Source organism: Astatotilapia calliptera, chromosome 4 (assembly GCF_900246225.1).
Source record: "Astatotilapia calliptera chromosome 4, fAstCal1.2, whole genome shotgun sequence".
NCBI classification, from domain to species: Eukaryota; Metazoa; Chordata; class Actinopteri; order Cichliformes; family Cichlidae; genus Astatotilapia; species Astatotilapia calliptera.
The window spans coordinates 11,762,072-11,786,049 of NC_039305.1; the positions used below are offsets into that span (position 1 = coordinate 11,762,072).

At 46.6% G+C, this 23,978-nt stretch overlaps 2 protein-coding genes across 5 annotated transcripts; one reads left to right on the forward strand and one right to left on the reverse strand.

Annotated features, from left to right (window-relative positions):
- Positions 1-6,735: 6,735 nt before the first annotated feature.
- Positions 6,736-13,244, forward strand: tecra (trans-2,3-enoyl-CoA reductase a). Its single transcript, XM_026164722.1, has 11 exons — positions 6,736-7,317; positions 7,992-8,043; positions 8,222-8,266; positions 8,348-8,451; positions 10,985-11,100; positions 11,338-11,443; positions 11,574-11,646; positions 11,735-11,778; positions 11,868-11,925; positions 12,024-12,112; positions 12,416-13,244. The coding sequence occupies exons 1-11, from the start codon at positions 7,150-7,152 to the stop codon at positions 12,587-12,589; spliced, it is 1,029 nt and encodes a 342-aa protein (XP_026020507.1). The 5' UTR covers positions 6,736-7,149; the 3' UTR covers positions 12,590-13,244.
- A 5-nt stretch (positions 13,245-13,249) lies between these two features.
- samd1a (sterile alpha motif domain containing 1a) lies at positions 13,250-22,146 on the reverse strand. 4 transcript variants are annotated; one of them, XM_026164719.1, is made up of 7 exons: positions 21,324-22,146; positions 18,366-18,714; positions 17,877-18,013; positions 17,690-17,753; positions 15,915-15,993; positions 15,389-15,503; positions 13,250-15,145 (listed from the first exon to the last, which is right to left on the reverse strand). In XM_026164719.1, the coding sequence occupies exons 1-7, from the start codon at positions 21,684-21,686 to the stop codon at positions 14,999-15,001; spliced, it is 1,254 nt and encodes a 417-aa protein (XP_026020504.1). In that variant the 5' UTR covers positions 21,687-22,146; the 3' UTR covers positions 13,250-14,998. The 4 variants fall into 4 exon arrangements, with proteins under 4 accessions (XP_026020504.1, XP_026020502.1, XP_026020506.1 ...); XM_026164717.1 differs by having other exon boundaries at positions 17,877-18,016; XM_026164721.1 differs by having other exon boundaries at positions 17,690-17,750; positions 21,324-22,145.
- Positions 22,147-23,978: the final 1,832 nt, after the last annotated feature.

Below are 23,978 nucleotides of genomic sequence, written 5' to 3' on the forward strand. Positions count from 1 at the left end.
CCCAGATCAACACATAAATGAGTTTATTAGCATGAAATGGATTACAGTTAAGCTGGAATGTGTCAAATCCAAGACTCAGAAGTGATCTGGGAATGCACGCGTACTGCTGCCTGCTGCCTGCTTCTGCCCTGTGGTGCTCTTACTTGTTATAAATAGAACATAGACTATAGCAGTGTTGGGAAGGTTACTTTTAAAATGTATTCCATTACAGAATACATGCCCCAAAATGTATTGTAACGTTCACAAGAACCAGACCGTTGGGGTCTCAGTTTGTCCGTTTATTTGGCACATAAGCCAGCGGGTTGTTAACTCAGGGGGAAGCGCTCTCGAACTCCCCCTCTCTTCAGCCTGGCACACACACAGAACAACCAGGTCCCACCCACCCCTTCCTGTACACCACAACCAAACATGAATCTTAAAGGAACAACAACAGTGTGCAGAGATCACCAACATGTCACTGTACAATAACACTTAACCATCGTTACACTGCCCCCCCAGCAATAAGTTCCTCGTCCCCGAGGGAACGACACAGTCTCTGAGGCGGGGTGGTAGCCTACGTTCCCTCCTTGACCTCCTGAGCCCCTGAGGTGGACGCGGAGCTTCGGGGCTTTGGGGTGGAGAGTCCGAGGGAGGGGAACGCAGCCCCGGTCGGGGGTCCCTCTGAGCAGGGTCACGGACGCTCTGTACACGTCCCTCTGGAAAGGAGGGGAGGGACTGCCCTCTGTAGGGGGCCATCCGGTCTCTGTGCAGCGCTACTATCCTCCCCCTAGGAGGCAACTGCACCCTGTAAACAACCTCCCCTACTCGCTCTAGGACGCTGCAAGGCCCCACCCAGCTGCTATCCAGTTTAGGACACCGTCCCTTCTTCCTCTTTGGGCTGTAGACCCACACCAGCTCCCCAGCATGGAAGTGCCTCCCCTTAGTGGTGATGTCGTAATTCCTCTTTTGGCGCAGGCCTGCCTTCGCCAGCTGCTCTCGGGCGTAGGAATGTGCAGAATCCAGCCCGTCCTGCAGCTTCCTTGCGTAGTCCCGGCCCGGTGGTGCCTCTGGCACGTCCGGGGGCTTCCCAAAAGCCAACTCTGCAGGAGTTCTCAGCTCTCTCCCTAACATGAGCAGGGCAGGCGTACATTGGGTGGAGTCCTGTACTGCCGACCTGTAGGCCATGAGGGTAAAGGGAAGATGGTAATCCCAGTCCCGTTGGTGTTCTGAGGTAAGGATGGCTAGCTGCTGGGCCAGCGTCCTGTTAAACCTTTCCACCAGCCCATCGCTTTGGGGGTGAAGTGGGGTGGTGCGGGTTTTCTTAGTCCCAAGGCATTCACACATGGCAGCAAATACCTTGGACTCAAAGTTACGCCCCTGGTCACTGTGGAGGGTCTCTGCTGTTCCAAAGCGGCTGAACATCCCCTCCACTAATACATCAGCGACCGTCTCAGCCTCCTGATCTGGGATGGCGTATGCTTCCGGCCACTTGGTAAAATAGTCCATGGCCACAAGAACATAGCGGTTTCCTCTGTCTGTGCGAGGAAATGGGCCCATGACGTCCACAGCTACTCGCTCCATTGGGGCTCCTGCTGGTTGCTGCTGAAGCTGAGCCCGGGACTGGTCCTGTGGCCCTTTGTGTGAGGAACATGCATCACAGCTGCGGCAAAAGTCCTCCACGTCCCTCCGCTGTTGACCCCAGTAATAGCCCTGGCGGAGGCGGCGGAGAGTCTTGGAGACCCCAAAGCGGCCGGAGCCAGTGCTCCCATGGCAGGCTTCCAGCACAGCTGACCTCAGCGACCTTGGCACCACAACCTGCCACCTCTCCTCCCCCGTGGCAGGATCCTTCCAGGCACGCTCCAACACCCCCTCCTTCAGCCTGAGAGCTGCAAACTTGGCCCATAGCCCCCTGGTACAGATGGAAAACCCAGTGACCTCATCCCAAAGGGGTTGCTCCCCTTCTCCAGCCACTGCAGGACCGACAGCAGGTCCGTGTCTTGTTCCTGCCGTGCCCTCCACTCCGCTGCATCCACCATCAGAAGAGCCCTGCAGGCGAGCTGTGCTGCTCCGTCTATTGTCGTGAGTTCCCGCTCTATTTCCTCTCGCTTCTTACAGTAACGGCAGCCAGCTGCAGCACATGGGCGACGAGAGAGGGCGTCTGCGTTAGAATGGTGCGTCCCTGCTCTGTGCTCCACAGTGAAATTGAAGGCTTGGAGCTCCTCCAGCCAGCGAGCCACCTGTCCCTCTGGCTCCCTGAAAGACATCAGCCACTGAAGGGCAGCATGATCAGTTCTGATAACAAATGCTGTGCCGCACAGGTAGTACTTAAAGTGTCTCACCCCCGCCACCACAGCCAACAGCTCTCGTCGTGTGACACAGTAGCACCGCTCACTCCTGTTCAGGACCCGGCTGAAGTACGCCACCACCTTCTCCCCTTCCGGCCCAACCTGCGACAACACCGCTCCCAGCCCCACATTACTTGCGTCAGTGTCCAGGACAAAAGGCAGGGCGGGGTCAGGGGGGGCAAGGACTGGGGACTCTGTCAGCGATCTGCGGAGGGTGTCGAACGCCTGCTGACAGTCCCGGGTCCAGATGAAGTCACGGTCCTTCTGCAGCAGGTGGAAGAGTGGTGCGGCTATGGAGGAAAAGCCCTTCACAAACCTCCTGTAATAAGACGCCAGTCCTAGGAAGCTTTTGAGCTGTTTCTGGTCTGCTGGTGTGGGCCACTCGGTAATGGTGTGAATTTTTTCCTCCAACGTGCTGATGCCCTCACGACCCAGCTTGTGGCCCAGAAACTCCACCTCCCTCCTCATGAAGTGGCACTTGTCGGGGTGCAGCTTCAGGCCTGCAGCTGCCACCCTCTCCAACACTTGTCTCAGGGCATCCAGGGCAGCATCAAAGGAGCTCCCGTGCACTAGAAGGTCATCCAGGTAAACCAGACACCGTTGCCGTGGGACGCCAGCCAGCACACTGTCCATAAGCCTCTCGAAGGTCGCAGGAGCATTGCAAAGACCAAAGCTCAGGACTTTGAACTGCCATAGTCCCCTGTTAGTGCAGAAGGCTGTCTTCGGTCTGGATTCCGGGGACAGTGGCACCTGCCAGTAGCCACTCCGCAGGTCCAGGGTGGAGAACAAGGAGGACCCGGCTACTAAGTCGAGAGACTCATCAATCCTGGGAAGGGGGTAAGAGTCCTTCTTCGTCACTTTGTTGAGTGGTCTGTAGTCCACACAGAAACGCATCCTAGGACTTTTTTTCTTAGGCACCATCACCACCGCGGAGGCCCACGGGCTATCAGATGGCTCTATGATGCCCGCCTTCATCATTTCACACAACTCTCTGTCCGCAGCCTCCTGATGAGCCAGGGGCAGGCGGCGTGGGCGCACTTTAATAGGCTGGGCATCCCCGGTCTCAATGACGTGCTCTACCAAGTGTGTCAAGCCAACATCACTTTCTTTCAGGGCAAAACTGTCACTAAACTCTTTTAGTACCTGCCATAGACTCTCTTGCTGCTGTGGAGTCAGCCCCTCACAGTTCTTTGACCAGATACTCCTCACTGCTAAGAGCCTCTCCTCCTCCTCCTCCGCTCGCTGTTCTGCTGGCGGGTCTGCAGCGGTCTCTGCGGTGGAGGTGGACGCCGCGGCAGATGCTGTGCAGACCGGGGGAGGAATAAGCGGCACCTTCTTCCCATCAGGGGTTACGAGGAAGCCTTTGCCTAAGTCCAGTACACCGCCAATGGCTCGTAAAAAATCCAGCCCAAGGATGCAGGCGTCCTGCACGTCAGCCACCCAGGCAGCATAAGACACACCGAGGTCCCCCACCTTGAACTGGAACACTCCCCTCCCTCTCATTGGGGCCAGATCACCGGTCACAGTCTTAAGTTGCACATTAGTCGGTTGCACAGCAGCTCCGGTTGGGACAATATCGGGTCGGACCAGCGTTGCATTGGACCCCGTGTCCAGCAGGGCCGTACAGGACACCCCCGCGATCGTCACTGGAACATGGCAAAAGTCGCCAACCTGGGTCCAGCCCACAGCGATGGCCGCACCGGGTGGAGGTGGCGGTGGTGTGGGGATGTCGTTCTCCCAGGCCCGTGTACTCCCGCCTACACGGGCCCGTGGGCGTTTCCCTGAACCGCTGCAAGCTTGGGGCACTGCCTGATGAGGTGTCCGGGTTGTCCACATCCCCAGCAGCTCTGTGGTCGGCGGTGTGGGCCAGCCCGAGGGGAAGGCGACTGCAGCGAAGCCGCCTGCACCAAACTGCACAAGCCCGCTGGCGTCTCCATCTGTTCCACAGGTGCTGACACAGCCCTCACCACGTGTGCGTCATCAGCGCCCCCAGAGGATCCTGCAAGCATCTCCCTCTCCAACGCTAGCTCCAGGGCTGCACTGAGTGTGGCTGGCCGAGCAAGCTGAGTTTGCATACGGAGCTCTTTAGGGCTCAGGGCCTGCAGGACTGGTCCCGAGCTAACTCCGCTTGCACTGATGGTGGCATGCTGTCATACGCCCTCCGGCAAAGGCACTCGATTTCATGGGCCAAAATGCGGAGGGGCTCGCCTGGCAATCTGCGTCTGTTGTGGAACTCCGACCTCAGCAGCACTGGTTGGTTATACTGCCCGAAGCGCCTCTGAAGTGCTCCGACCAGAGCATTATAATCTCCCCTCTGCTCCTCGGTCAGCAGCAGCAGGCATGCAGCTGCATCCTCACACAGACACAAAGCCAGTTGGAGAGCTTTATGTTCCTCAGACCAGCCAGCTGCGACAGCTAACAGCTCGAACTGTGCGATAAACACTTCCCATGGCGTCTTGCCGCTGAACTTAGGCGTTTTTATATTCGCTGCAGCATGTTTGTTTACATCACGTGACGGCGCGCCAAGCGAGGTCGACTCCTTCCCGCCGGAATCGCGGCCGCTGTGCGAACAGTTCCCGAGCCTAGTCAAACCTGGAGAAAATCCAGCCTCGGCAGACAGCCGCAGCGCCGTTTCCCTCACTCCATGGGCGGGCGAGCGCGGACGAACCTCCCTCTCCTCCGTCTCCTTCTTAATCTTGCCCGGCAACATCCTCGTCTCGTAACGGCAAGCGTCGCCAGCAACAGGGTGTCGGGCGTTCTGGGGTTCTTTTTTCTTTCTTCACTTCTGACACCAATGTAACGTTCACAAGAACCAGACGGTTGGGGTCTCAGTTTGTCCGTTTATTTGGCACATAAGCCAGCGGGTTGTTAACTCAGGGGGAAGCGCTCTCGAACTCCCCCTCTCTTCAGCCTGGCACACACACAGAACAACCAGGTCCCACCCACCCCTTCCTGTACACCACAACCAAACATGAATCTTAAAGGAACAACAACAGTGTGCAGAGATCACCAACATGTCACTGTACAATAACACTTAACCATCGTTACAGTATTCTGTAACGTATTCCGTTACGTTACTCAATGACAGTAACGTATTCTGAATACTTTGGATTACTTAATATATTATCATGCTTTTTACAACAACGTGAATGTACTATTGCTGTGTGATTTATTACTATTACTGAAGGTCCGCGACTCCGAGCTGTAGTAAAGGGACCTCTGACTAATACGGCGGGGTCCCTGTCGGCTCATAGCCGAAAAATAGCTTTACTTTGTTGTGTGGGTCAACTTTTCTTGCGAGAGACAGAGAGAGACGTTGAAAGACTGCTCCAACGGAACTTATTGTTTTCGGAGGAAAACACGAACACGGTGTACAGTCGAGTCTTAATAGCTTACTTACAACTGGGCTCGTCAGGCACTCTTCTTGGCTGAAGTGGTTATTATTATATTTACATGCTTCCAGCTCCCGTTTTTCCTCGATGACAACTCCAACCTTTCCACTCCCCTTTTTCTCTCTCCCTCCTCGCGCTCACAGACCCATAACGTGTATGGCAGTCCATTCTCCCTGCAGCACGGACTACACTGGCCATGATGCTACATTCTTTAGAGCTATGCTTGTAGCATTCTGCCTGTTAGCTTAGCACAACAACAACAACAACAACGAAAAGGCGCTCTCTCACCCAGGAAACACACAGTCGCAGAGAGAGAGAGAGAGCGTCGCCCTGTAACCATGGCAACCGTAGCGCTGCCGCCTGGAACAACAGAACGTAGCTGTCAAACAAAACCCAAACAGTCCTGACCCGCGACAAAATGAAACAGGAAAGTACCGCAGTGTAATCCATTTATTTCAACAAAGTAACTGTATTCTGAATACCACCTTTTTAAACGGTAACTGTAACGGAATACAGTTACTCATATTTTGTATTTTAAATACGTAACGGCGGTACATGTATTCCGTTACTCCCCAACACTGGACTATAGATATGCAACTGGCTATTTGCAATGATGAGCTGACCCAGTGCAATGAAAGGCATCTCTGATGTTCTCCCAATCAGCATTTTTATCACCCGCCTCTCAAAACAAACCCCCTTGAAGTGTTTCAGAATGTGTTCGGCACACAAACTGTGACCTGACGCAGGCCCTGAATAAACAGGTTTGTCTTTGTTGTGGTTTTTCAGAACGAGAAAACAACCCTCACAGGTGGTTTGGGGGATAGAGGGATGTGTGGGCATGTGGAGATCTTTCATCTGACTGATCAGGTTTTCAGTGGGACCCCTCACTGTGTGACCAAGCGAGGAGCAGAGCGGGGAGCAGATGTGTCTTATAGGTCTAATGAGAAAATGTTGGCATCTGTCACCGGCTAAGGTTGTACTGTATGTGGCTTCCCAAGGTTACCAAGCCGGAGCAGAGCAAATCAGGCGACTTATATTTAGCCTCGCAAATGGCGCGCTATGGATTATGTCTTGGGCCTCTCCAGTTTCGTCTTCAGTGCATTTTGCTGCGTGATGTGGGGGCTGTGGATCTTGAACAGGATTCTGTTCAGGTGAAGAGCAGGTCTACTTCATGGTTTTAGACTAGCTCTCCTCCGACTTCTGCTCAGTGCCATTGCCTCAAGTGTTTACGGTCACTCCTCTGTGGAAGAAACTCCGAAAGTGGAAGGATATTCACTGAGTCTGAGAGACACAAGAGACTCTTGAACTGGACTAACAGCTTCTCTGGAGACGAGCTGGTAGCTGTTACACATACCAGTGGAGCACAACCAGCGTCACTGGACATATCACAGATTATTTCCCCACGCTATTGAGGTTTGGGATCAAACAGTGTCATGGATGTGCTCGCATTAGAGGCAAAGAAGGCAGATGCACTAGAGCCTGAGAAGAAAGCCGCACCGAGGCCAAAACCAAAAGCCCCCAAAAAGGCCAAAAGGATTGTTTACTTTGAGGTGGAGATTGTGGATTTAAAGACAAAGGAGAAGCTATTGCTGCTGGACAAGGTGAGTGAGAGGATGTCAAAAGGGTCTTTATTTAATTACACTCACCTTTTATATTTAGCTTAATGATTTTTTTTTAAAAAATGTTAACAGCCAGCAGATCACTTTGATTGCAGCCACATAACTAAAGTCCTATTTAAAAGAAAGGCCTCGAAACATTAGCATGCCATAGAGTGGATTGATTTATCACCTTGTTCTCACTCCTCTGAAAGTTTCATATTTTATACATGTTAAGTCTGTGCTGCAAGCGGCAAAACCTGATCTTACTCTGCAGCGAAGCCAAGAAAATACAGAACGGTTGCTTTGAACACATGGATGCTCTTTAAAGATAATCATCTGTTTCACAGTTTGCCCAGTCGAGTGCAGCCATTATCAGTTATGTTTCTATTGAGGTTGCAGTTAGGAGGTGAGAATTCCCTCCTCATCTGACAGGAATTTTCTGTTTCAGTTACAGCACATGCCCGCATCGCAGATAGGCTTGATTAGTAGCTAGTGTAAATGTTACAAGCTATGTCCGTAGAAGGAGGGCTCATAACAGAGTCGACGAGCCTGACAAGTTTCACAAGGAATCAAAACAAAATTGATCAAGACAGCAGGAATGATTTCAGCTTTGTTTTTTGTGCTGCTGGTAATAACACAATCTTTAACAAAATTTATTTTTTTTATTTTGATTTTAGGTGGAGCCAACTGCCACTGTTTTGGATATTAAAGCTTTGTTTCACAAATCATGTAAGTTCATCCTGCACGACATCCAAAATGACTCTTGCTGACTTTGCTGAATCCGAATTACATTAAATCTGGTAGCGATGTTCAGTACAAACACGAAAGCAGCTACAGCAGTGAGACACTTGGACCACAAAGAATCTCTTCAGAATACTAATAGTAAAGTTCCTCCCCATTTTGACAGATCCTAAGTGGTATCCGGCCCGACAGTCCCTACGCTTAGATCCAAGTAAGTCTGCCACCTTTTTTGTTTTTAAAGCATTTATCTAGATTACAGAGCAGGTCGTGATGGTGACTGTTTTTGTCTCAGAGGCAAAGTGTCTCAGAGATGAGGACATTCTCCAGACACTTCCTGTGGGAACCACAGCCAGCTTTTACTTCAGTGACCTGGGACCCCAGCTCACGTGGGGAACTGTAAGTCCACCTGTACACAGACACACAACATTTGGATTTAGTGTTGTGTGTCAAGTCATGAACACATTGCTCTGTAATGCCTCTGCTCTGGGATTTAAATATACTCTAAAGACTCATAATTGTATTAGAAGAAAGGATTTAATTCTCATGTTTGCACAATTGGCTTTTGGATATGACTCAGCCACAGCTGGATTGTTTTTAATCTGCTGACTATCACTTAAAGAGAACTGCTTTTCAAAAACTGCTTTGCACTTATTATGCTAAAACATGCAAACCCCTCGACACGATCTTTTAACATTCTTGCACTTTAAATATACAAAGACACCCTTTCACCCACTCAATAACTCTTGAATATAAATATCAGCCTACAGTGACAGGTAGAGTTGATTTACTGTGGCGTCCCCCCTGCACTACCCCCACCTCTTGCACTGCATGTCCTCTGTCCTAGGACATTTAATCTCATGGCCTCATTTCCCCCCTGAGGCGTTTATCCCTCCTGACCACTCACTCCCGTTTCATTGCTGCTCTTTACTCACCCATGCCCACCCAGTCTTTTCATTCCCCGTCAAACCCTGAGACAATCTGAGAAAAATGCCTTTAGTCTGATGCCAGTGTGGGTGGACGAGCAGCGATCAGAAGTAGCTACCAGTCAGGCATGCTGAGCCAGGCCTCCGCCGAAGGTGCTGATTCGGGGATCTGTTTCACAGCTGTGTCACTTGATCTTAAAGCGGGTGTTACAAGCTGTCCCAGTATCTCATCTGGTCTATGCGTACATACTGAATATGAGGAGGAGTATTACTGTAACTGATTTGTTCCTAATGCTTAGGTGAGGTAGACAGACCTTTTTGATCCATGGTGGCTTTAACAAGTGAGACTGTAGAAACCAGAGCCACACTGGTGTCAGCTGTTAGTGAGCTGGTGAGCATGTCAGGTGTCAGTTGCATGTTCTCCCTGTGGCATAGGGTTTATACCGACAAACTATCATTCTAAATGGATTTCAGTCAATAATTAGGCTATGTTAATTTCTGTAATTTGAAAGCTACTGGAATTTATGGTACTGAGTTAAAAGCATTTAAAGCTGTAGTCCTGGTATTAACTTATGCAACCCCTGATTTGTTTTTAACTTTTCATTCATCGACAGGTCATATGTTGTTATGATATCATATTATGATAAATATACTAAAGTCACTCTATTAGATACACTTTATCCCAGTAAAGGGTTTGGACCCTCTTCGATCTTCAGAACTGCCTTAATGTTAATGACAGAGATTCAACAATGTGCTGAAAACATTCCTCAGAGAATTTGGTTCATTTTGTTGAAACAGAGCCACACGGTGCAGATTTGTCAGCTGCACATCCATGAAGAAAAGTAATGGATTCTGAGTTGTTCAAGCTATGTTTAAGAATGCAGTTTGACCAAACCTTTGTGACATGATGTGTTATTCTGCTGTAGTCCATCCGCTTCAAGCTTCAGTGTGTTGGGTGTTCAGAGATTCTCTTTTGCATACCTTGGTTCTAACGAGTGGTTGAGTTGTTGTTGCCTTCCTATCAGCAGGAAGCAGACTGGCCATTTTCATCTCATCTTTGACATCAGCAAGGACTTTTTACCCAAATAACTGCCACTCACTGGATGTTTTCTCTTTTTTTGGACCATTCTGTATAAATCCTTGATATGGTTGTTATGGCACCAGTTTCCGAAATATTCAGACTAGCACTCTGACACAAAAAACAATGTCACATTCAAAGTAGCTTAAATCACTTTTTTTCCCATTCTGATGCTCAGTTTGAACTTCAGCAGACTGCCTGGGGCATGTCTACATGCAAAAGTGGATTGAGTTGATTCTATGTAAGATTGAGTATTTATTAGGGCCACATTAATGAAAAAAACATTAACGATTATTTTGAGAAAAAAGACGAAATGTTGAGATTATCATTTTTGTTTCAAGACAAACTACCATGTTTGCTATACCCACTAAAAAATGCCTTGTTTAGATGAGTTAGTGAAACAAATTGATCCGCCGTCTTGTGACACAACATACATCCTCTTATTGGACCGGGGTGTAACCATCGATAACCTTGCATCTTTCCAATACCAGCTATTTCATTTTGTACAAATCCACTCTTGTGCGCTTTTCCGTCTGATCCGTCTGAAATGAGGCCCTAATATTCCTTCGTAGGCTATATAAATGTAACTGGTTGGTTAGATATTTGTTGAAAAGAGCAGGCAAACAGGTGTACCTAAAGAAGTGGCCAGTGAGTATAGTAGCATTTCTAACATCCAGCTGGAACTCTTCACTTCCAGCCATCATATCCCACTAAACCATCCTACTCCTGCTGCCAAAGAATGTAACTGATTATACTGAATAAAATGAAAAACAGGCCAAGATAAAATACTGCCAAACCACATTTCTCCTTTAATGTGTGCATTTTTTTAATATGTGCAGCTTTCCACACAAATCCCTTAACTGGCCCTTGGTCACAAAGCTTTGAGAACCCTTGACTTAAAGCACATGTGTCTCCTCACTCACTTCAGGTGTTCCTGGCAGAGTGTGCTGGCCCGCTGATCATCTACTTAATGTTCTACTTCCGCCTTCCCTTCATCTACTCTCCAAAGTATGACTTCACCAGCAGCAAGCACTGGATCGTACAGTGAGTGTCGGCTTTCCCATGTTTTCAGAGATCTGTTGTGATGTTGGTGCAGTGTTTCACACAATCCCGGGCTTTGCACAGACCCCCCGCCTCCCCCGTCAGCATGACAAACAGTTGGGAAGCATATTGCTATGTTGACACTGAGTCAGCGCCAAGTGTAATGGACTGCAGCGGGGCGATGTATTAATCACAGCTAAATATGTAAGTGTGTCTTTGTGCTTGTGTGTCTTGTTGCAGTTTGGCCTGCATATGTCACTCCTTCCACTACATCAAGAGGATTCTGGAGACACTGTTTGTCCATCGTATCTCCCATGGGACCATGCCTCTCAGGAACATATTTAAGGTAACTGTGCTGCACATTAAAAGCTTTGTGCATTGTAGTTATTACTTTGTTTGGGGTTACTCTTCTTAGAAATCTATGTGGAGCAATATCTAGACACTTTGACTTATAATAGTCCTGCTTTCTATGCCAGAACTGTGGCTATTACTGGTCTACTGCAGCTTGGATGGCATACTACATTAACCACCCTCTCTACACCACACCCTGTAAGTGCTGACCACTTTCATTCTCACTTTAGCTCATCAGTCAATGCCAACTTCTATCTTAATCCATTTTTCTGTGACACGTCAACAGATTACGGGCAGCAGCAGGTGAATGCAGGTCTTTACATTTTCCTGGTAAGCTTCAGCTCTCTGAGAGTCACCTTCCACATTTTAAACCCACCATCCTGTTGAATGCTCATTTTTGAATATCTTTATCCCCACAGTTCTGTCAAATAGGGAATTTTTCCATCCACGTGGCGCTTCGTAACCTCAAAACACCAGGTGAGCGTTTTGCAGCAATACGTGTGATTTTCAGTCTCCTTTTCTTACTGATTTCCTTTTAAACGCACAGTGCAGTTTGAGTTTACCCTTCGTTTCAGGCTCCAAAACCAAGAAGATTCCTTATCCAACAAAAAACCCCTTCACCTGGATCTTTTGGCTGGTCTCTTGTCCGAACTACACATATGAGGTAAGCCCAAATCAAACTCCATATTTCGGTGAAGTTCACCCTTTTTCCTTAGGTAGATGAATCTATAACATCCAGTATTTATATATTTATTTAAGGGAAATTTTCTGGGTCTATGCTCATTTTGGTGTTATTAGTATTTTTTAATGTTACTCTACTAGAACGCTAAAGGTTAACATTTCATTGTACAGTGCTGCATTTTATCCTCGCAAGGAAAGATGCATTGCCATCTGGTGGTTATGTTCTGTAACTGTACCATCATTCTCCATGCACTCTGTGTGTGTGTCTGTAACTTATTACTCACAGGTCGGCTCCTGGATCGGCTTCACAGTGATGACCCAGTGTGTGCCTGTGGCTTTCTTCACTCTTGTGGCCTTCATCCAGATGACGGTTTGGGCTAAAGGCAAACACCGCAGCTACTTAAAGGAGTTTAGGGATTATCCCACCCTGCGCTCCTCCATACTGCCCTTCATCCTGTAGATCTAAGCACAGGCAACAACAGCTGCTACACCCATCCAACTCCTCACTGGTAGCGGTCCTTTTTAAGGGCCCATGCATCCCCCTGGATGTCAGGGACTGTGCGCTGAGGTAATAAGGAGCGGCATTTACAGTGCTGGACTGGTAACTGAAGGACTGTCACATTGAAAGGAAGCTAGTGAAATGCAATAAAGTCTTATTTTAATGTTATATGCAATCTAGAAGATAAAAGATGTCCTTTTTATTTATTCTTTTTATGTGTTGCACAATATTCAAAAGTTTAAAAAGAAATCGTAGCTTTTATCAGCCCAATCAGTGAAATTTTATCAAAAGTATTCTTACTATGCAGCCTGGAGCTGAAAACTTGGTGGTGTCACGCAGCTCATGCAATACTCTACTTACTGACCTTTATACTAACACTGTTCTCTTATGAAGTTTATTCACTGTTATGAATTGTGTTTCCCCTGAAGGCGCTTTTCACACAAAGCTGAATTTGAAGATCAGATGAGTGAATTTGTTACTGAAAAATAGATATTTTTTGCAGGGATTTCCATCTGTAGTGTAAGGTTTGTTTACATTACTTTAAGTCACCGAACCAATGAAACAATTGCTTTTCGGTGTACTGTTGATTTAAGGGTAATAAACGCTCACAAAACAACTTAGCGGAGACACGAGTTTTATTTGCAACTCCGCAAAAGTGTCTGTTGTGTTACAGATAAAACGTGGAGGGAAATACACTGGAGATGCGGACTACATTATGTGGAATGTTACAATTCAAGTGGCTGGCTTAGATCAAAACACAAAGAGAGACGAGACAAAATTATAAAGGAATAAGAGAAGATAAAATATTGCATTTCATCGAGATATCTGTTTGTAAACAGATTCTGAGCAGCTCCGTTGAATGTCTCACAATATATTCAGTATTACAACAACATTTCTTGCAGGTTTATTTTGTGTATGTGTAAAAGCAAGTTCCTTTAGGTTGCACATATTCTGGTCACATCTATTTGCAATCGTTCCCCAAAGTGCAACTGTATTGTTGGACCACAGTCATTTTTAATTAAGACAATACAAGGAGAAAAAAAAACCAACAAAACAAAACAAAAAAAAAAACCTCAGGTTGTAGCATATCAGCTCAAGTGTTGGTTATATCTCCAGCCCCTTTCAGACATGCACTAGAGAATGCCCTAAAGAGCAATAACAAATAGACATTGACACTTTGTTCCGGACCTGATTCGCAGTAAAACATTCCTCTGCGATGCACGTGTGCCGCGGGCCTCCGTCACTGTTGCGGGTGTGTCTGAATGAAATCGAGAGGAATATTAACAGGAAAGTGGCTTACGTTTGAATGACAGTGCAGTCGCTTAGACACCAATGTCACATATCTCATGTCTGAAAAGGGCCTCAGTGTTATAAAAGGTACTGAAGAAATAATCCAAAACAGCAGCTACTGGTGGCAATGATAGGTTAGGAATCAGACTCTGCTGATTAGGGCTGCACCCAAATACTCGGATATTTATTCATCGTGTAGGTGGAACTTTTTTCCTTCTCAATGTGGAAAAAACACAAACCCATAAGATCTGAGCTTGAGTGCACAGCATCTGACTCTCAGCAGTGATTGTCATGCTTTAGTTCACCTCACTGCTGCTAATTAGTGACTTTCATACCTATTTAGCAAGTTAAAAAAAAAAAACTATGAAAAGTACTGGTTTGCAATGGAGCTCTAGCTCCCATTGTTGTCCTGCTGTTCATTCTCTCTGCACAGCACCTGTCAGATGATGCTTTAGTTATAAAATTGTCAACTATTCACTGCTGATTATCAAGGAAAGAAAGACAAGATATAAAGGGCAGCCCTAATAATGCAGGTACTTGGATAGTCTGACTTCTCCAGCACTCATCACATGAAATAAAAAGAAATTAAAGGGGGAAAAAAAGCAAACTGCACAATTGCTGTGCTTTGTTTTCTGTGATTAACAGTTTCTGGGTAAACAGAATGTGTGGTAACAGACACAGAGGGGACATCCAAAGCTGCGACAGCACTGTGTCCACAGCCATGTCTGTGTAGGTGGTCCACTTGGTTGGAAGGCTTAAACTTTTCACTTTCCCAGTGTTTTACTCTTGCAGAAAGGTTGCTGCTGCACCGCTTTAAAACACTCGGAATGCAGCGGTCTCTTCCCTCCATAACGGGGTTGCAATGAGTGAAATGAAAACCATCTGAAAACTAAAGACCGTAATGAGAGGTAGGACGACTGTGTTTCAGTTTCTGGTCATTCTCACAGTGAAAGTCAATTCCACCGAAACCCTCCACCACACACCCTCTACACATACTGTATATGAAAGTGGGCAGTAGTGAGAGGGGGCGCTAAATGGAAGTTTGAGTCAATGCAGCAGTCTGCCATGTCAATCGCCACTTCAAAGGTCTTCGCATTCCAGGAAATGGGTCCTCTGCAGCACTTTTACATGGCGCTCGTAGATTTTGAGGGCAGGGCCGAGTCGGATGGACAGCCCGGTCAATACGTCACTACGCTGCATCAAAAGAAGAGACTTCCCATCAATTTCCTGCAAAAGAGGGAAAAGAATTTAATTAGAATTACGCTTGGGTTTCTAAAGATATGCTTTGAGTATTTAACCCAACGGCACCATTCTTCAGTTTTGAACAGTGCAACAGACTCATAGTGTATATACAGAGCCTCGAAAAAAATAATACATTAAAACAAAATCCATGAAGTGATGGAGTATGTTAGGTTTGACTCTGATGTATGAGCAATGCTCTCTGTAGCAGCTCTGTACCGCTGCACTAACCTGTGTTCGAAAAGCGACAGCCTGCTCGGGAAATCCTGCAGCTGAGAAATAACTGGCCACATCTGCCACAGTCCACTGCAACAAGTTCTGGCTCATCTTCTCCTTCTTCACAGACCTGGTGGATTACAGGATTTAAAAATAAATCAAGAAGAGTCACAAAACCTCAATATGGCATCCGTGTGCAGGTAATGTCTTGTTTTGTTTCATTATCAAGCTTTTACATGACCCACAGGGTAGTTTACTATAATTATTTTAAGTGCTGTCCCTCAGCAAAGGTGAACTGATAATCTGGACAATTTGCCAAAAAGTGTGGGCCAAACACCGTCAAGGACTATCTGCATGCTGAGCTGAGGCTGGCAGATTAAATGGCTGACAGGTAATTATGGCTAAATGCTCAGATCCTGCCAGTTGCTGTATTTTGTGTATGTATGTATGTATATATATATATATATATATATATATATATATATATATATATATATATATATATATATATTTTTTTTTTTTTTTTTAACAGGATACTCACACGTCATCCACTTTACCACCATTCAGAAGATTGTCATCAGTTGCTGTTAAGGATGATGTGTCTGCCTTCTTAAATGTGCCTGTTGACAAACAGAAATCACATTATAATAAATGTAAAAATTCCTCAAATGCAGATGATATCTGCATCGACCGCAGGGCAGCTCATTCATAAAAAGTGAACTGAACCTGAGCTCTTATGAGTAACAAACAGAAAAAAAGAAAAGTCTTAAAATGAAAAACAGAGCTCTAACTTATCTTCTTCAAGGAAAAAAAAAAAAAAAAGCAGCTCCAGTTTTAAATGTGCAAACTCATTCCGCTGATATCCAGCAGAGCGATGTTGGACCAGCTTCTTGTAGTCATACTGGGTTGTCTGCAGTTATGGTATGTTTTTCTATTAGAGCTGCTTCACACCTCAGTAAGGTGAGGGCTCGGTGAATGAGTGTTGATACAGCCCCTTATTACACCGGACCACTTTCACAGGATGCTGGCAGGCCTGCTGTCATACACATGATGCATGACGAGGACGCAGCCATGTTTTAGATGGGTACCGCTCCTCCAAGGCAAACTCCATGCCAGCTTTGCCACTGTGCATTGTAAGTGTGCAATGTCTCACTTAGGAAAGAAAAATGCAGGTTTCACTTTGATATTCAGGCATGAGTAAAGTCACTGACAGATCCCTGAAGTAATAAAACAGAGAACAAAATAAAGTAGGGATCTGCAATGATCACTTTTAGATAAAGATTGGAGACATTAGATCCTGGCTAAGCCCATTTCAGGATTAGTTAAATTCAGATTTAGATGACACCCCACACATATGCAGTTTATATCTATGTGTCAGATTTTGTATTACTGTAGGCATCAGTTAACAGCTGGCTTGCAATGTAGCTTATTGGGTATTTAGCAGTAAGAACTACCATGGTCAATTTGAGGTGTTTTACCTTTAGGTTTCTCCCTGTAAACACAACAAACTACATTCATTTTTACACACTAAAGACCTCCACTAGCATCTACCAAGAATGGAAGCCTCTGTCTCTTCTGGACAGAAACTTTAACCCTAAAAACTGACTCAGATCCTTAGTAAATCTGAAAGTTCACTGTTTCCCGCAAACACAGATTTACTAGGAATGTACCAACATATCAGGTTCACCTAATGATCGTCATGGGCCTAGATGACTTAACAGTGGTGGTGAAGAACATATATTTGTCATTTAACATCTTTTGTTTTGCTGGCTAAGTCTCAAGTTAAAGTGATAAAAGCTGAAAGACTTTAAAACGAGATTTCTGTGTTTTGCCCACCACAAAGGATGGAATAAATGTAATCAAATTTAAGGAAGAATGAAAATAAGAGCCCACAAGATATACCTGAATCATTAATTGATTATGTGGTGGTAATGTAGTCATTTTTCTTCATATCATGCATCTGTGGACAGTCTAAAAATCCCATCTCTACAAGTCAGTCCTGACAAAGTGTTGCAATGACCTCTAACTAGATTGGGTACTAGCTGAACAGCAGGTAGCAGCACACGCTTGTGAAGCAGTCAAAAGATCGTAAGCAATGCTGAAGGCAAGTACTGGTACAAAAAGCCAAATAACAACCAGAATGGAGCCTTTATGCTCATTATGTTGACATTTAGTTAACCTCCTTAAGTTCCCTTTCTATTAGAAACCATGTTCCAAAGTGAGAGAACGATTCGGTGGTCAAGCTTTGCAAAAGAGATAGAAGCTGCAAGCCTGCTATACAAACACAAACAAACAAGAGAAAACTATGTAACTCACAGTTGTCAGATAGCAAAGGCAGTGTTTGTGATCTCCCATTAGAAGCATTCCTGGTCTCATCCTGCTGGTCAAACACGAGAGAACAAAGATGAATTCAACATGACAATGTCAGGTAGGAAGCAGAGGGATCAAAGAAGCAGAGGACAGATACAGATGTTAGTCACAAAAGGAAAAAACAGGCCCTTACCGGCCGTGCTGCTGAGTCTGGCACCAACTGGTCAGACGAGACGCTTCTGTCCTCCACCTTGCTTCCATCATCTTTCTTTACGTTGTTTACAGCGCAGGGGGCAGGAGCTACAGACTGGGCCGCTGGCTTCATGGCCACTGCTAACACAGAGTGGGCCAATTAACACCAATTATACGCTGATTATCGTCCACATCTGACCTGCCAAATTCTACTTAGTCTAATAGGAGAAATTTATGACAGCCAAATGGATGAATGCGCCTCAGACTGGATCATCACTAAGCTATGAGAATATATTATTTTCCCCTGCATCTCTGTGTCTGGCTTACATTACAGTTGTCACTGTCAACATCCCACAAATAATTACACAGGTGTTTAAAAGCTCCCATCGACTTCTTTCATATCCAGCGCAAAGCTGAGCGTAAGCTTGCACATAAACTGATATTAGAGTGCTTTGTGCGCACGTTGCTCTGTGTGTAGCACCGTGAATACCTTTGTCTCTCTGCATTCCTGGGTGCTGGCGCTCTGCTGGGCAGACGGCAGAATCATAAGCCCAGTCATTGTGTGCAAGGGCCCTGGGGCTGGAGGGGGGCAAGGAGTTGGGCCTCTCACCAGCCTTCTGGAAAGAGGCACAGTCCAGAGCGGAGCCAGGGCTGCACCCGGGGCCGGGCCTAGCGCCAGAGGGAGAGCAGGGAGCAGAGACAGCTCGCACGGGGGCACAGTGCACAGTGGCATCTTCATGTGTGTGGCTGGGTGAGGGTCTTTCCTGCCCATCCCGGCTCTCATCGCCCCCCTCCTCGTCTGCATTGCTGTCTGTGTCCATAGCTATAGAGGTGTCAGCCTGGAACACAGGAGCAGAGGGGGAAACGTGATTTCACATTTGCACAGAAGCTTTCTAGATGTTTCTAAATCTTCATTTGGATGAGAGGGGACAAAAAGCAGGAAGAGACATCAAGTTGTTATTAGCAGCAACTTAAAAAAAGCTGCTGAGCCCGACAAGGTTGTAAGGTATTGTTGGGAACACTGAGAGGCACTGATTGTAGGCTGAGGGTATCACATGAAGGCAAGCTCGTACTGATGTCGCAATTTGACCGCGGTGGTGGTAAATTATTGCCTTTGAATGCCTCCGTCCCTTTCCGCGGTACAGCGTTCACTCCGCAGAGTGCGAGCCCTCCCGTCACAAACATGTACCCCGCTGCATTAAAACATTTAAACACAATCTTGTCTTTTCTTTTTTTCATGGCAGCTAAGAGTTCTCACGAACGCACACATTCCTTTTGCTGGAGCGGTTCGACGACGGCGCCCCGAGTGAAAAATCACGCCGTGTGCGACTGCGTGTCCGAGACCCAGCAGTCGAGCACATGAGCGCACGAAAGCCCGCCCCGCTCCTGAGGAAAGAGCCGCTTGAACGGCATTCAGCCGTCGCACTGCATTTCTCACAACTTTCACCGAGGCACGGTCACAAAAACATAACGCCCCTGGGGATCTCAGCCCAACATGATTTACATCTCGGCTCACAAACACTCAGAGCCGGCGACGTACTCTGTGCGTCTCCGTGTTTTTTTTTTTTTTAAGAGGCCTACTTGATTGATAATTTTAACACGCGAGAGCACAAAAGGGGCCGATGGGAGGCGTTTTTTGTTCATGCTCTTGTTGTTTTTCCTCAAATTTCCTCCAAAGTGCGCATGGAGTTGGGAGACGCGGTATAGACCTTGTTTTTGTGTCTGTGCTCTTTTTGTAAATAAGGGAAATAGTCAAATGAAAGAAAAACAGAGAGCTTTCCAGGGCCGAGCCGCTCGCTGCACGGCGGACCAGTCGGAGATAAAAGCCGAGCTTTAACTCGACGGACAGCCCTCCGATCAGAAAGAGCAGCGGACGACGCGATTACCAGTCTACTTTGACTTTGCGTCGGGTCAACGATTTACAGCAAAAGCGACTGGACAGAAAAGAGTCACACGAATGAGTCCGTTATCGGACACGTCACTGTCTACATTTGACCCCCTCGTATGCTGGCAAAAGCTGGTTAACACCCCGCAGAGGGGTCTGTTCAAAGCATTCACGCATAGTCGGTCTTGTAGCAACACACACGCCTTTCACAGAACAATTTGATCTCGGCTTAACCCAAATCGGACGGGCGCATCCGCCATCTAGCGCCGGACGAACAGTTTGCGGTCGCTTTATGTTACTTCAGCTTTCTGCCGGCTCTTGCATATTTCAGAGCTTTGTGGTGCTGATTTTCCTCCTAAAATACTGTCGGCGCACAGCTGGCAGACACAGAGACGAGATGTCGCCACTGTACGGGACGTGATGAGCAATAAAATTAAAAACCAACAACAACAACAACAAAAAAAACAGCTAACACCACGACGTTGGACGTGACCGGGCTTGGCAGTGCGTCCGATAATGGATCTAGGGGTTCGACTTCAAGCACTGCGTCGGCAATCGTCCATCGCTCGAAGAAGAAACGCAGTTTGGTGAAATGAAGTGATTGCACCCACAATGTAACTACTTTGTCACCGCTTGCAGTCGATTTTGTGTCTGTTTTAGCACACTGCACATTGCGATGGGCATATTTTGAAGTATAGACCGAGGCTAACGGTGGAAATCTAGCCATGGGCGGTCAAAAATATGATTGAGGACACGGCTATAGCGACACTGTTTACAACAGCAGGCCCCGTTTGTTTCCCTGGCATAAAACAACCAAAAATGCAACAATGACCCACAGTCCCCCCGTCAGGTTCCTACATTCGCAGTGTTTGAGACTTTTTTTCCACCCCCCTCCTCCTCCTCCTCCTTCACCCACTCCCACGTTGACAGAGAATGAAGAGACACACATCCAGACTTACGTTTCGAAATAAAATTCCCACCAGCGGGGCACAGTTTTCATGCCATTATTATGAAAGTGCACTTTTCTCAACTTCCGGGCTACCTCAACTGTCATTGCGGAACCTTAACAGCACCCCCCTCCCCCTCCCTCAACGCCGAGTTTGGGGCTTGAAAAGCGCTTTCTGCTGCCGATAATGGAGGCTCGGGTTGTTGCGGACGAACAGGACGGTTCAACTTTTCCCCGTCCCGTGTTTGCGCTTTCACGCCGTCCATTTAAAGCGCTTTTAAACTGTCGCGCTGTGTAAAAAAGAAAGAAACAAATTGTGCCACACGCTCCCTTCACGCGCACCTTCAGTTTTTTTCTCTTTCCCCCTCCCCTTCTCCACCTCGGCAGCGCTCGAGCGAGGTCCAACCGCCGCTCCCCGTCTGCGGCAGTTTCGGGTGCACTTGCAAATCACTCCCCTTCACCGTCCCCCTCCACTCCCTTACACACTCTCACACACACGGCAAAACATGTTTTATTTTTACACACCAAACAGTGGTCGTTCAATCCCCCCACCTGTTAATTTTCTGTGAGGTGACATGACAATGAAAACGTGCCTCCTAGCATCAGCCTCCACATACCTCCAAATCCTCCTCGTCCTGGTCAGCGGGACCGAAAGCGCTGTCCCCGTTGCTCAAGTCGGAGTGACTAGCTTCTTCCACGGCGCTCCTTCTCGCAGCCGCTGTTAACGACACATCTTCTTTTTTTCTGCTTCTCCGCTGAACCTTGGCGGCGTTTCGGTACGAAATGGAGCCCTTGTAGTTAACTTTCAGCACGGTCTGTTCTTGGATCAGTTTTTCCAGTTCTGCGCAGGTTCGGTCGGGCTCGGACCCGTGTCGTCTCCGGACCATTCGGCAAATCCTCTCCAAGTCCGGCCGGGCTTTTCGAGACCGCAGCGAGTCGATAGTGTCCAGAATCCACTCGCGGTACTTGGATTCAGACATCTTTTCTGCTCGCTTGCTTTGCTCTCTTTTTTCCCCGTTTTTTTTTTCGTGCCTCAGTGCGTCAACCTTGTGCGTTACACACGGTGATTTTCGTGAGCCGCGGTCCGAGCCCTACTGAGAAGCGGAAACCTCGCTGTACGCCTCCTGCGTTTGCGTTTGCGCTTAAGGTGGAACGAGGGAGTTAGAGCGAAAAGTTTTACTCGAGAGGCGTTTTTAAGGTGGAATATGCAGTCCTGAACGGGAACGAGCGCCCGCACTCGGTATTAAGTGTGGTCCAGTTGGTCGGAAAGGTAGCTTTTTGTTTATTGTTTAAGATTAACACAAACTGGCAACAACTATTATTATTAGTATTATCGTTCAACCCTTGATTAGAGTAAACATCCTGTCACGGAAATAATTCTTAACACGTGATCCAGTCCTTCGCCTAGCTTCGCAAAATCAAATCAAAGCCACAGACCAAACTGAGACGCCCCCTCGATGCCTAAATCTTAAGTAAGAAATAAAGCATTGCACAAACAGGCAATACATATATTTTATAAAAAAAACAAAAACAACAACAACAACAAAACCCACAAATTACATACAAGCCGTGCAGCCATCAAACACTACACAAGTGATCTGAATATACAAATGATTGTCAATGGTACATTCTCCTTTAGATTTACAGTACAGTGGAGGAGTCTTGAGCTTCCCTTCACGTTTTACCTAATATTTTGCTGGGAAAGTGGTAAAGAGATTAAGCAACTTATTGAAACATGTCCATACTATTTGGTATGACCACCTTTATTTGTCAACAAAGCCCAAACTCTCTTGTAAGTCAGGAATAGTTCTCCAGGCTCCCTGAAGGACATTCAGAGCTCTTCTTTGAATAATGGCTGCCTTCTTGTTCTGTTCTCTGTGCAAATGATCCCACGTTGCTGGCTCTGAGAAGGCCAGCCCAGGACTGACAGTGCCCCATTGTGTATTTTTCTGTCCAGGTATGCTTTTACTGTATTAGCAAGTGCATTTGGGTCATTGTCATGTTGAAATATAAAGCCACTATGCTGACCAGGTGGTATTGCATGGTGGATTAAAGTCTGATGGCACTTTCTGCATTCATAAGAGCCCCCCAACACCTCTGGCTGAAATGCAGTCTCATACCGTGGCAGAGCCTCCATCACGTTTTACAGATGGTTGCAGACACACACTGTTGCACTTCTCCCTTGACCTTAAGTGGATTCATCACTCCTTAAGAGCTTTTGACACTGGTTTTCAGTCCAGTTTTGTGTAAGCTGGCATACCTCAGGATTTTCTCCCCGTTTCCCTTCCGTAAGAATGGCTTCTTGACAGCCACCCTTCCACTGAGACCATTTCTCCTGAGGCTTCAGTGAACAGCAGATGGATCAACTGAAGAGCCAGATCTGTCTCTAAGGTCAGGTCTTTGATGGATTTTTTTCTTATTACTTAAGGATATGACTTTTCAGATATTGTTCATCTGCTGTAGATAGTCTTTTAGGCCTGATACTTCTTCTATTAGCCTCAAATTTAAGACACACGGCTCAGAATTTTGAGATATGCCAAGTTTTCAGCTAGTTGCCCTTTAAGAATCACCCTCTTGGTGCACAAATACTACCTTATGCTCAAACTGTGTTATCTTTGGCATTTTTCATAAATGTAACAAAAAAAACATGCTTTTGCAATATTGCAACAAGCTGTTAGTAACAAAGTGCCTAAAGACAATTTTAAAAAATGGTTCTTTGCTAAGCTGTCTGTGTAGCCACAACACAGGTTCATCCCTCGAGTTATGTGCATTTTTTAATGCTTGAATGATTCATAGGTCAGTTTGAAGACTTTTTTTTTTTTTTTTTTTTTAAAAGAGAGTGAAAAAGCAGCCAAAAAGCCAAGAGAACTTTTGCTCAAGAGCACTTCATTGCAATTTGTTAAAGTTTGGCTCTTTGGAAGCAAGATATAAAGAAATGAGGGGTAGCACAGGGCTTTTACACAGTACTGCACCACCACAAAAGCTGTTTCAGTGATTTATAGTTTTTACATTATAGCTTACAGTATATATGTAAACTTACATCTTGGTAAGGTTTTGGGGTCACCAGCTGCTGCCTCATAACGTCAAAGCACCTTGTTAATGTTTCTGCACCATTTCGTGAAAAGATATCCTGATTTGGTGGTGGAGAGCATTGTTAGTTTATTAATCTCCTGTAGGCGTTAAACTAAGTCAGGAGTCTCTCAGCCCATTCAGTGACCCTTTCTGCATTTTAGATAGGGTGGGGTCCTTGTCATCCTGAAAGAAACCACCCC